This window comes from Trachypithecus francoisi, unplaced genomic scaffold (assembly GCF_009764315.1).
Source record: "Trachypithecus francoisi isolate TF-2019V2 unplaced genomic scaffold, Tfra_2.0 Lachesis_group6, whole genome shotgun sequence".
In the NCBI taxonomy this organism is placed as follows: Eukaryota; Metazoa; Chordata; class Mammalia; order Primates; family Cercopithecidae; genus Trachypithecus; species Trachypithecus francoisi.
The window spans coordinates 115,025,505-115,039,032 of NW_022681471.1; the positions used below are offsets into that span (position 1 = coordinate 115,025,505).

The 13,528-nt window shown below is 39.9% G+C and overlaps 1 protein-coding gene across 1 annotated transcript in view; it reads left to right on the forward strand.

The window, feature by feature from the left end:
* The window catches only part of RPS6KA3 (ribosomal protein S6 kinase A3), a 126,123-nt gene extending 118,716 nt beyond the window's left edge, over positions 1 to 7,407 (forward strand). Inside the window, 2 exon segments of the mRNA XM_033201420.1 lie at positions 1,088 to 1,228; positions 1,815 to 7,407. Of these exon segments, the coding sequence (XP_033057311.1) occupies positions 1,088 to 1,228; positions 1,815 to 1,937 (264 nt within the window). The 3' untranslated portion in view covers positions 1,938 to 7,407.
* Positions 7,408 to 13,528: the final 6,121 nt, after the last annotated feature.

Sequence of the window (13,528 nt, forward strand, 5' to 3'; positions counted from 1 at the left end):
ACAGGGCCTCACTATGTTGCCTAGACTTCATTTCCGTGTTGTTCACTGCTAACTACCCAGTGCCTAGCAGAATGCCTGGACTTTAATGGATACTTAACAAATGTATTTTGAATGAAAAATTTAAGAAATGGTGGCTTTTATAAATGACAATGGTGTTATTTTGAAAAGTGTAAAACCCATGTAGCAATTATATACATCTACATTCCATGCATAGGAATGGCATTTAGATAGCTATGCAGTGCTAACAGTGACTGTGTCTGGAAGAGTGGTACTATGGAACTGTTCCTCATGTGCTTTCACTTTCCAGTATTTTCTGATTATTCTCTAATGTGCATGAGTTGCTTTTGAAGTAGGAAAAAAATACTATAATCTTTTCAGGGGGCATTTAGAGCCCTCCAATTAAATTCCTATTATTGGACATTCATGTTGTTTTTCGGTATTACCAGCTGCACAAAAAAAAAAGAAAATCAAAGTAACTGAATATTACTTAAAAATAAACTGGCCGGGCATGGTGGTTCACATCTGTAATCCTAGCGCCTTGAGAGGCTGAAGCGGGAGTAACACTTGCATCCAGGAGTTGGAGACCAACCTGGGCAAAATGATGAAACCCTGTCTCTACTAAAAACATAAAAGTTAACCAGGCATGGTGGCACACATCTGTAGTCCCAGCTCCTTGGGAGGCTGAGGTGGGAGGATCACTTGAGCGCAGGAAACAGAGGTTGCAGTGAGCCGATTGCATGCCACTGCACTCCAGCCTGGGTGACAGAACGAGACCCTGTTTCAATAAATAAATACACCTACAAAAATGTAGGAAACTCAGAAAATCTGAAGGAAAAAAGAGCCAGAGTATTAAAGATATATAAAACGTGCTAAATTGACCGTTTGTGATGTACCAAACTACTGTTATTTAGCAGGGAAAAAACGGAGACTGATTTTTTTCCCCCAAATTACCATGTTGACCAAAGGGCTGCTACCAGAAAAAGCAGTATCATAGAAGCTAAGGAAGAATGTTCATTAGTATCAAGAGCCATAGAAAAAGAAGCAAAACAAAAGGTTTAAGCTTGTTTTATTATTATTCCCATTACAGGACCTGGTGTCAAAGATGCTTCATGTAGACCCTCATCAGAGACTGACTGCTGCTCTTGTGCTCCGACATCCTTGGATCGTCCACTGGGACCAACTGCCACAATACCAACTAAACAGACAGGATGCACCACATCTAGTAAAGGTGAGCAGCCCCATATAGTCACTGTTTTCCACATGTCCTCCAGGAGATACTTCAAGAAGCCCTGTCCGTGCCCCTAGCACCTTTCTCTTTCATCCTGCATCCAGTTCTGTTGTGGGATTCTCTTACAGTGAGTGACTTAGAAAAGCTCAAGGCATGTCAATATATTAGTAATAAAACTAGTTTAAGAGCGACTTTTGAGTTCCTCTCAGTCTACATAAGTAGGTATTCACTATCAATAAGGACAGATTAAGCTTATGGATTGCCCAACTTAAAGAGCATGCCTTCCTGTCTCTTTAGTGCCTTTATGCATCAAAGGAATGCAAAGGGAAAAAATGTTGAATAGTCTTGAGAAAAGTGAGGACTACCTGTTATGAGGCTATCTTTGTTCTCTCTCATACATAATTTTAACCTCCACGTTGGCCTCTACAGTTTTGGTTAAATCAGTGGATTTGACTAATGTGGTTATTTTCATTATGAACCAAATAAAATCTGTATACATTTGCATATGAAAAAACTTCATTTTCTATTTGTGTACGTGTGACTATCCATTGTCATTTTTGTTATTACCTTTATTTCCTTTGTTCAGGGTGCCATGGCAGCTACATATTCTGCTTTGAACCGTAATCAGTCACCAGTTTTGGAACCAGTAGGCCGCTCTACTCTTGCTCAGCGGAGAGGTATTAAAAAAATCACCTCAACAGCCCTGTGAAGTGACCTCAGTGAGATATTTGGTACCATGGTGTAAGCTGATAGCACAAGTTCTGGCGACAGGTAGCACATATCTGAGAGACACCTGCAAGCACACACTGTCCCAGCTGGTACCCATAATGCTGCTGTTCCTGCTGCTGCTCCTGCTTTCGTCTCTTCTCGCTTTAAATGATTGTTAGCAAGTTAGATTTTCCTGGAGCTTCGGAAGAAATGAAAATGGAAACGTGATGAAGATACAGTCACTAAATCAATGAGAAAAATGATGAACATATGAATACCACCTAAAAATACACTGAATAAAGTACACCATATAGCATTATTTTTATAGGAAATATTTCATGTCCCTTAAATATTCTTTGTTAGTTATAGGGATGGACAGTTTATGTTAAGCACTTAGCTTAAACAATCCGTTTATATTAGCACTGTATCCCTTGTGCCATCCAACATTTTGTATGTTTTTGTAAACAGTTCATATACAGTACATTTCTGTACTGCTTTCTTTAATGTATACATGCCTTGTTTAACTTGGAATCTATTATTATTAATCAATTGACTATTAAATCTGGTTAAATAGTTCACCTGGATTAACAGTATTGTGGACAGCCCTAAAAATGGCCAGATTGTGGAACAGCTGTTGAATGTAATACTTCCAAAATGTACATATCTTTCCCCATGTCTGTTTCACTGGTTCATTCATTTGTTTGTTTCTTAAAGTCAGGTGCTCTGTCAGACTAACCTAGAGAGCTGTTATGGTAGAGAAAGTTATATGTGTGTGGCATGAAATCAAGAATACACCTATGAAGTTAGTCCATATACTTTGCAACTCCTTAGAGTTCTTTTTTCCTTAATTAAGGAAGTAGTCCTTGTACTTCTAATCTTAAATAGCATCCATACTTAGAATTTGGCATATCATCTGGGATTTTGCCAATATACGTCAAAGCCCTTTAAGAGTCATGGTAAGGAGATTGGTGAAGGAAAATTTAGCAACAGGTAATTGAAGTCCTATTGGATATTTCATGTTTAAATAGATATTCTATATTAAACACTAATTTAAATGTAATAAAGGCCAAAGGCCTCTATATGAAATTGGATTTAAACTTTCTTATTTTAGGGAATAAAACATTATTGGTCAAACAGTATCTGTTATAACCTAAAATGATAGGTAGGGCAGGCTAAGTGAACAGCATTGAGTATTTTCTGAATCCCTCATGATAATTTATAGCCACATACTGTTTCCTTTGACTTCAGGAATGATCAGTTTTCATAATGGCCACTGGGCCTGCTTAGATTGCAGTATTCATTATCTGCATCTAATTTGGTAGTTTCCACAATTGTATTTGACGAAAGAAACTTCAGTCCCCATTATTACCTGTGTCTTTGCCAAGCTGCTTAGCATACATCAGTATGTAATGTAAAAGACATATGAACAAGAAAAAAGTGATTTAACTTACCTCATCAAGAATGTACCCATACGGGCTGGGCGCATTGACTCATGCCTATAATCCCAGTACTTTGGGAGGCCGAGGCAGGTGGGTCACCTGAGGTCAAGAGTTTGAGACCAGCCAGCCAACATGGCGAAACCCCAGCTCTACTAAAAAATACAAAAATTAGCTGGGCATGGTGGCACGCGCCTGTAATCCTAGCTACTCAGGAGGCTGAGGCAGGAGAATCGCTTGAACCTGGGAAGTGGTGGTTGCAGTGAGCCAAGATCACGCCATTGCACTCTAGCCTGGGCGACAGAGTGAGAGTCTGTCTCAAGAAAAAGAAAAAAAAAGAATGTACTCATACGGATTTTTCTTAGTCATCATGTAATAAGCCATTTATATCAGAAACCTTTTTTCCTGCCACAGAAGCTTTAAATTTTCCCCTAAGAGTACAAAGCCAAAAGAGTGTGGTTTATGTAAATGTCCTGAAATCCACTTGTCATTCCTTAATTTCTCCTTTATGCAATTAAAGAGAAAGGGGAAATCTATAACATTTATTTTGCCCAAGTGACACAAAAAGATTACTGCATAGAAATCAAATGTAAGTTTAGCTTCTAAATGAAATAATGTATAGAAGGGATATCAGAATATCTACATAGAGAAAGTATTTTCAAGTTCTTGAATATATGGATGCTAACTATTAAAAGCTGCTTTCCATTGCCTGGAAAGGGAGCTTTTTTCCCCTCCTCTATTCAGTGTTTCAAACTATGGTCATCTCAAATTATTGTCACTTTTAAAATGTTAATGTCATTCTGAGCAGAAAAAGAGAGATTTTCAGATTTTTTACACTGATGCTACTCCATAATTGCTTAGGAGTATTGTTCATCATAGTCTTTTAGAACTAGAAGTAAACACATAAATCCTTAAAAATTACCCGATCCAACTTTCTCATATTGCATGTAGAGAACCTGAGACACATATCGAAGTCTAGAATCCTTAACTTCTCCCCATTTTGATTTTTTTTCCCCTCATAACACCATGCTGCCTTTCCTTCATATGATCACCACCATAGCTGAGTTCAAAAACTACATATTTCTTGGGCAGTCCTCTACTGGTATATGATGCCAACTTTTATTTCTTTCGAAGATAATTGCCTTCTTGCCTAGTCAGGCAGCCATTTTATTGGAGAAAAGTAAGTTATATGTTCACAAAATGGAAGGCTTTCTACCTAAATTTATTTCATCTGTGGTCCTGTTATTCCCTTCCATTGCTTTTGCATACAGTGGAAAAACTTGGCCAACAATGTGCTCTAAATATAGTGCTTGTGTTGGGTTACTTTTCCATTAATTTCTCAACGTCAATTCTTCAGGCCCCTACAGGTGTGGTATTGAGGCCCCTAAAGGCTTCTGCCTTTCACCAATTAGTGCTGCCAGTTACTGAGGCTTCTCCCAGAAGGTATCAGTCCAGTCTTAAAGATATTTCATTGTGAAAGAAGAAAGTAAACTATCAGGCCTCTTTTACAAAATGAGAGATTGAATTTAAGCTTGTCAAGCACATACTGGAAAGTATGAATTACACTACCATGTGTTTTGTATCTTCCCTTTGAAGTGATGATGTTAAATGAAGGTAAGTTTTTCATCCTTTTTAAATTTTTGTTTTTTATAAATCATTTCAGCTTTTTCTGGTTTATAGAGGTGTCTTATTTCTAATGCAACAGACCCCCAACTTGAACAGATCTGATATGGATGCATTTATTCACAAGCAACCCCAAAAGTCCAAAAATGTAATAATTTTGACAAGGCCCAAAGTTGAGATGCTATGAAGCTTGTGTGTGTGAAAAGTCAGTTACGATTGTCTGGAGAGAAGATGTGGTGTGTATGCTGTAGAGTTTCCACATTTCATATGCAGTGCACTCCAAAAAGCGGGTTTGGGTCAACCATTTCCCTCTCTTTTCGAGAAGTGACTGCTATGGGGCCAGGGGACATCATGGGAGGTGGGGCTGTCCCATTAACTGTGCCCTGCACCTTCAGCCCAGGAAGGATTTGAACAGAGGGTAGGTGGGTGCAAAGGCTTCAAGAGAGGGCAGAATGTATTCAGCAGAAAAGGGACTCAGGTAAGCCCATCCTGGGATGAGAGCAGAAAAGTATTCAAGATTTGCAGCCCTTGCTATGGATGCGCTTAATCACCATGGAGGCCAGCAATACACATCTCAACATGGCTTTGATATTCTCTACTTCCTGGCCTTTAAAAATGACCTATAATTTTTCAGTTTGCTTTATTATATTTTATAAAGAAAATTCTATCTTATTGATTGAGCATTGAAACTTATTAAGGCATTAGGATAGATAGCTCAGGAATGTAAAAGTTCAGAAAAGGTCTGTTTTCTCAGATAAACGAATATGATGGATTCCATGGCTGACCTTGGTGCTTAAACCAGGAGGTTTCAATCTAGTCCTAGAGTTGTGTCCCTCTGAAAGGCCCAATGCCATGTAACTAATTTTAAACTGGATATATACTTTGAGCCTTACTTAATTCACAGATAACTTGACTTAACTCGGTATTTTTTTTTTTCAATTAATGAAAATAGTCCTCTTTTCAACCCCAGGTTGCTTACATTTTGCTGGTCCCCCCAAGTGACCATTGGTGGAGACCAATTAATGAAGGAATGAAATTCACTTTCTTGGGACTGTGGTATTCAACAGAGCCACATTTAACTACTTTTTCCAGTGAAGAATCTCCAGAATGATAATGCCCAATGTGGATGGCCAAGAAGAATTTGTATCTACAGTGTGCTTTATGTGTTTTTGACACTGCTGTATTCTGTGTGATCAAGTGATTTGCAACTGGTTCCAATGTGACTGAGTGTTCTCAAAGAATTCTAGTAACTAAGTCACTTAATTTTCTAAAGCCTGGTATTACTATCAGCCTCACATTTACCACTTTGATTCTAGTTTTTTAACTTCATAACAGGGCATACCAAGGGTTGGGATGAGAGCCTACTTCCTACCTCTTAAGGCACTTTCCTCATTATTTTGCCATATAATCTTGAACTGCATGATAAGCTGTTTAAGTGTCCATGACTTCTCCCAGAGCAACTAGCAAAGTATATGACATTTTGAATAGAGATTAGTGGAAAGGAAAATGTAGAGATTTAAGTTCAGAGGTACAAACCTCAATAAAACCTCTTTAGAGCATATACCATGAGTAGAGTATATATAAACGTATATGAGAAGAGAGTTGCTATAATAGTCCTCTAAGTAGATTAGTTCATTGTCTAATGGAAGTGAACATCTTTACTCCTATTATCACCATAGTACTGAATGAACTGTATACTGAGTTTTTCAAAGAAGTATTTAAAATAGAACTTTCACCTACAAAGCAAGGGCATAAAGATTTTGGTTTGTGTTTCTGTAAGTGTAGTTTACCATCTAAAGCTTTGGTTTTAATTTTAAAAAAAGCTTCAAGGTATTGCCTTCCTTAGCATCCTTGCTGATTATGGGTGATGAGTTTTTAACTCTTAAAAATCATATACATATATTAGTTTATCTTAACTATTGCCCTAAGCAAAAGGGAAGGTATACACCTAAGGGTTGTACTTATTTTGCATTTTTGGTCATGGGTGGGAATGGGGTGGGTGCCTACTTAAATAGTTTTTAAAAAAGAAAGAAATCACAAATATTTTTCTACTATTATATATGATCTTCCTTTATACTAGTTTCTCTGTAGTAAGGCATGCCAGAAGCCCAGATACCATATCATGGATTCTTATGTATTGTACCTTTCGTTGGTGGTTAAATCGCATCAGATGCTTGGCATTGCTGCCATAATTATAAAATGCTTGTAAAGGATCAAATATCACTAAATACTTTAAATTGTTTTACTTAAGAGTCTAATCTGGGAAGTTTTCAAATCATACTATTAATGTGTAATCTAAGCTCTTCAGATGTATCCATGAATAATCCTGGAAAAATATTGCTTGTATTCCTGTCATAGAACAGGTTTTGTAATCTTTAAAAGAAATGAAAATTTATATAATAAAGTTTCAAATCAATGCATGTTTGTCCCTTTTATCAGATTATTTTGATCATATAACTCTTTATGTGAAATTCTATCCAAAGGATATTTTTGAAACTAGATTGATAGAACTTAAAACAGGAATATTTGAGTTAAGAAGTGCAAAATAATTTTTCCATGCATAATCTTGTTTCATTCAAAGGGTTTGTCAAGTCAAACACATAAATCATAGTTCTTACCCATACCAAACTTTAATGAATCAGAGGATATGGGATGATCACCAGACACAGATGAGATATTCTTTTTTTAGAGAAGTCCAAAATGTTACAGAGTCCAGCTCCAAAAATGGCCCTTTTCTCTCTCGGTGCACTTTGGATTCAAAATGGACACGTTTTCTGAGCGTTGTATGTGGAGACCTTGTTCAAACAAAGGGAGTCATTTGATTTTGCAACATCTCCTTTTTATACTTCATTATGCAGTTTAAATGAGCCCTCATTCTCCAGCCAGTCATGCCTCATGAATCCACAATTCCCAAGTTTTACAATAAACCATTTATAAAGACCAAGTATATCTTGCTAAAAGCATCTTAGAGATAAGGACTTTACATTTTCTCTCTGGTAATAAATATCAGCATATTTTAGAGGAAATCTAATTGAGTTCATTGATTCCTGCTAGAGAGGCAATGGGTTATATAGGCCTGAAGTTAGCCTTTTCTTGCCCAGTTGACATTTCTTAGTAGTTCCATATTATGAAATACCACACATTGAGTGACTTATTCAAAATTTATTTTCTCACAGTTCTGGAGGCTGGAAGTCCAAGACCAGGGTGCTTGTAGGGTTGGGTTCTTCAGAGACCTCTCTCTTTGGCTTACAGTTGGGTGCCCTCTTGCTGCCTTCTCACATGGTTGGTCCTCTGTGCATGTGCAGCCTTGGTGTTCCTTTTTTTATAAGGACACCAGTCACGTTGCATTAGAGCCCCACTCTAACAGCCTCAATTCAATCACCTATTTAAAGACCTTATCTTCAAATACTGTTACATTCTCATGTACTGGGGGTTGGGACTTCGGCATATGGATTTGGGGAAGATACAACAATTCAGCCCGTAACAGCTGGTTTCGGGGCTATCCACTTGGATTTGGGTACTTGAGATAATGGCAACCTTCAAGGTCTACTTGGCATTATGCTGAGGCAAGGTAGGAATGTTAACTGTATTTGCTTTCTACCATCTTTGTAACAAATTACCACAATTTAGTGGCTTAAAACAACACAAATTTGTTATCGTACAGTTCTGGAGATCAGAAGTCCAATACAGATCTCACTGAGCTAAAATCAAGGTGTCAGCAGGGCTGCTGCGTTCCTTTCCAGAGGCCCTAGGGAAGAATTGTTTCCTTGCCTCTTCCAGTTTCTAAAGGCTGCCTCCATTCCTTGACTTATGGCCCATTCCTTCATCTTCAAAACCAGCAACACTGTGTCAAGTCCTCTCCACATGCATCTTTCTGCCTCTCCTCTTCTGCCTCTTCCACTTTTAAGGACTCATGTGATTAGATTTCACCTACGCAGGGAATCTAGGATAATCTCTCCATCTCAAGGTCAACTGATGAGCGACATTGATTGCATCTGCAACTTTTGTTCCTTGTTGCCACGTGAGATAACATATTCACAGATTCCAGGATTTGGACATGGATATCTTTGAAGTTCATTAGTCTGCCTACCATGATTATAGAAACACCTGGCTCCTCAGACAGACTGACACAGAGTAGCAGTATTTGGCCATGGTCAGGCTTCTGCAGCTTTATATTAATGTACCCTGAATTCATAGAATTGACACACTAAAAAAGCTAGGTAAAGGAAGTGCAGGATGCTGTAGGAATATGTAGCAGGTTGCCCAGGGATAGAGCAGACCTTCTAAGGAAACAAGCATTAATCTGAGACCTAAAAGGGCAAGGGAGAAGGGTAGAATAGAATGTATAGAAATTCGGAATTAGAAGCACTCAAATTAAAAGTTCTGTATAACTAGAACTAAAATGTAAGAGAAGAAGCAAGATGTGAGGCTCAAGAGATAAGCAGGAGCCAGATCATCAAAGGCATAATAAATCATATTAAGGAATTTGAATTTTATCCCTTTAGGGTTTTCCCCCACAGTCCCCAGTCTTTATTTCCTTTTCTATCAAGACTGAACCTCATGGCCCCATAGTTGATAATCTGAACTTCTCTCAGAAGCACCCACAACTTCCTTATATCTTTCCCTTATTCTGCACCCACGGAGCAAAAAAAAGAAAAAAAACCTCCAATCCTGGATCATTTTGGTTAATGATTGTATGCAGTGAGCTGTTGTATGGAAGAAATGTAACCACCCAATGGGTTCACCTTGCTCTGCCTAGACAGAGCCATTTTATCAAGACAGGAGAATTGCAATAGAGAAAGAGTAATTCACGCAGAGCCACCTGTACAGGAGACTGGAGTTTTATTATTACTCCCATCAGTCTCCCTGTGCATTCAGGAATCAGAGTTTTAAAGGATAATTTGGTGGGGTGGGGTGGGGTGGGGGGCAGTGAGTCAAGAGTGCAGATTGGCCAGGTCAGAGATGAAATCATAGGGGACTGAAGCTGTCCTCTTGCAATGAGTCAGTTCCTGGATGGGGGCCACAAGCTCATATTAGTCAGTTTATTGATCTGGGTGGTGCCAACTGATCCATCAAGTGCAGGGTCTGCAAAATATATCAAGCACTGATCTTAGGCTTTATGATAGCAATGTTGTCCCCAGGAGCAATTTGGGGAGAGTCCAAATCTTGTAGCCCCCAGCTGCATGACTCCTAAACCATAATTTCTAATCTTTTGGGTAATTTGTTAGTCCTACAAAGGCAGTCTAGTCCCCAGGCAAGAAGGAGATTCATTTTGGGAAAGGGCTGTTATCATTTTCATTTTAAACTGTAAACTAAGTTTCTCCCAAAGTTAGTCCAGCCTACACCCAGGAATGAACAAGGACAGCTTGGAGGTTAGAAACAAGATGGAGTTGGCCAGGCACGGTGGCTCACGCCTGTAATCCCAGCACTTTGGGAGGCTGAGGCGGGCAGATCACAAGGTCAGGAGATCGAGACTATCCTGGCTAACACGGTGAAACCTCGTCTCTACTAAAACTACAAAAAAGTAGCTGGGAGTGGTGGCGGGCACCTGTAGTCCCAGCTACTTGGGAGGCTGAGGCAGGAGAATGGCGTGAACCCGGGAGGCAGAGGTTGCAGTGAGCCAAGATCTCACCACTGCACTCCAGCCTGGGCGACAAAGCGAGACTCCGTCTCAAAAAAAAAAAAAAAAAGAAAAAAAAGAAACAAGATGGAGTTGGAGTTGGTTAGGTCAGATCTCATTGTCTCAGTTACAAGTTTGCAATGGCGTTTTGAAAACCATATAATTATGCAAACTGATACCACTGCAAATTTATATTTTCTAATCTCAGCTAAACCCTCAGTACCATTTGTCAATTCTTTTATTTGTCATTTGATCCATCTCCTATTTCTTTTCTTAACAGTTTTATTGAGACATAGTTTATATGCCATACAGTTCACCATTTAAAGTGTACAATCTAGGCAAGGCACGGTGGCTCACGCCTGTCATCTCAGCACTTTGGGAGGCCGAGGCAGGTGGATCACCTGAGGTCAGGAGTTCAAGACCAGCCTGGCCAACATGGCAAAACCCCATCTCTACTAAAAATACAAAAATTAGCCGGCATGGTGGCAGGAGCCTATAATCCCAGCTACTCATGAGGCTGAGGCAGGAGAATCTCTGGAATCGGGAGGCAGAGGTTGCAGTGAGCTGAGATTGTGCCATTGCACTCTTGCCTAGGAGACAAGAGTGAAACTCTGTCTCAAAAAAAAAAAAAAAAAAAGTGCACAATTTAATGTTTTGTTTTGTTTTTCTTTTTTATGAGACAGCATCTAACTCTTGCCCAGCCTGGAATGCAGTGGCACGATCTCAGCTCATGGGTTCCAGCGATTCTCCCACCTCAGCCAGCCAAGTAACTGGGACTACAGGTGCACGCCACCACGCCCAGCTAATTTTTGTATTTTTTTTTTTGTATTTTTTAGTAGAGACGGGGTTTCACCATATGGGCAAAGCTGGTCTCAAACTCCTGACCTTGCGATCCGCCAGCCTTGGCCTCCCAAAATGCTGAGATTACAGGTGTGAGCCACCATGCCCGCAATTTAATGTCTTTTAGTATAGTACTTACAGAGTTGTACAACCATTATCATAATGTAATTTCAGAACATTCTCAACATCCCAAAAAGTAACTTTATACCCTAATCCAAGCCACAACTGTCTTTCGTTCGGACTATTACAGTAGCCTCCTGTGTGGTTTCCATTTCCACCCTTGCCCCCTACAGTCTGTTCTTAACACAGAAACCAAAATGATCTATTTAAAAACCTACTGAAAGGCCGGGTGCAGTGGCTCACGCCTGTAATCCCATCCCTTTGGGAGGCCGAGGCAGGTGGATCACTTGAGGTCAGGAGTTCGAGAACAGCCTGGCCAACATGGCGAAACCCCATCTCTATAAAAATACAAAAATTAGCCAGGCGTGGTAGTGCACACCTGTAATCCCAGTTACTTAGGAAGGCTGAGGCAGGAGAATCACTTGAACCTAGGGGCGGAGGTTGCAGTGAGCCAAGATCGTGCCACTGCCCTCCAGCCTGGGCCCTGGGTGACAGAGCAAGACTCCATCTCCAAAAAAAAAAAAAACAAAAAAACCTACTGAAGATTACAAGTGATCTGGCCTCCTTACTTCTCCAATCTCATCTCTTCAAATTCTTCCCTTGGTTCAATGCATTCTAGCCACACTGACCTTCTTTCTTTCTTTTCTTCCTTCCTTCCTTCTTTCCTTTCCTTCATTTATGTCCTTCCCTTCTTCCTCCTTTCCTTCCTTCTTTCATGGGGTCTCCCTCTGTTGCCCAGGCTAAATGCAGTGGCATGATCATAGCTCATTGCATCCTCAAACTCCTGGGCTCTAAGGATCCTCCTGCCTCAGCCTCCAAAGTAGCTGGGACTACAGATGTGAACCACCATGCCTGGCTTTTTTTATTTTCATGTGTTTATTTTTTTAGAGATGGGGAGTGGGTCTCGCTATGTTGCCCGGGCTGGTCTCAAACTCCTGGCATCAAGCTCAATCCTCCCACCTCAGCCTCCTGAGTCACTGGGATTACAGGTGGAAGCCACTGTACCTGGCTTCTTGCTATTTCCTGAATATGCCAAGCATGCTCCCACTCAGGGCCTTTGCCCTTGCTGTTCTCTCTACCTAGAACACATTTCTCCCAGATGTCCACACGACTCACTTCCTTCCAAGTGATTAAGATGATCAGTCAGATGGGGGAACCATCCTACAGTAGAGAAATGAAGCCTGAGTTTTTTTTTTTTTTTTTTTTTTTTTTTTCTCCTTTGAGGTTTTATACTGGGTAATTGACAGAAACTTTTGATTTTTAAACATTTAGAGTTCAAGACTCTTAGAGTCTAACTATTATCATGTACTAGGCACAATTGCTAATTGAATGCATTATATCAATGTAATTCCTGCAACAATCTAATGTGGTGAGTACTGTTCTTTTTGTTTGTTTGTTTGTTTGAGATGGCGTTTCACTCTTGTTGCCCAGGCTGGAATGCAGTGGCGCGATCTTGGCTCACTGCAACCTCCACCTCCCGGGTTCAAGTGATTCTCCTGCCTCGGTCTCCCAAGTGGCTGGGACTATAGGCGCCTGCCACCATGCCCGGCTAATTTTTGGATTTTTGAGCAGAGATGGGGTTTCACCATGTTGGCCAGGCTGGTCTCGAACTCCTGACCTCAGGTGATTCGCCCACCTCGGCCTCCCAAAGTGCTGGTATTACAGGCGTGAGCCACTGCGCCTGGCTGGTTAGTACTATTCCTACATCCAATTTACAGATGAGAAAACAGAGGCTTGTAAAGATATTAAAACGTGCCCAAGCACATAGAGTAATAAGTTACTGCAGAGTCTGAATTTGAACCCAGATCTCTCTAACTCCAAAGCTCAAGTTCATCATTATTTGACCTTGAAGCAAAATTTAAATAAATTTCATAAAAATCCTTTCATCCTCAATTATGTAAATTTAAAAATATTGCAAATAGAAAGAGAAACCCAGAACTTTGATCCCCCATT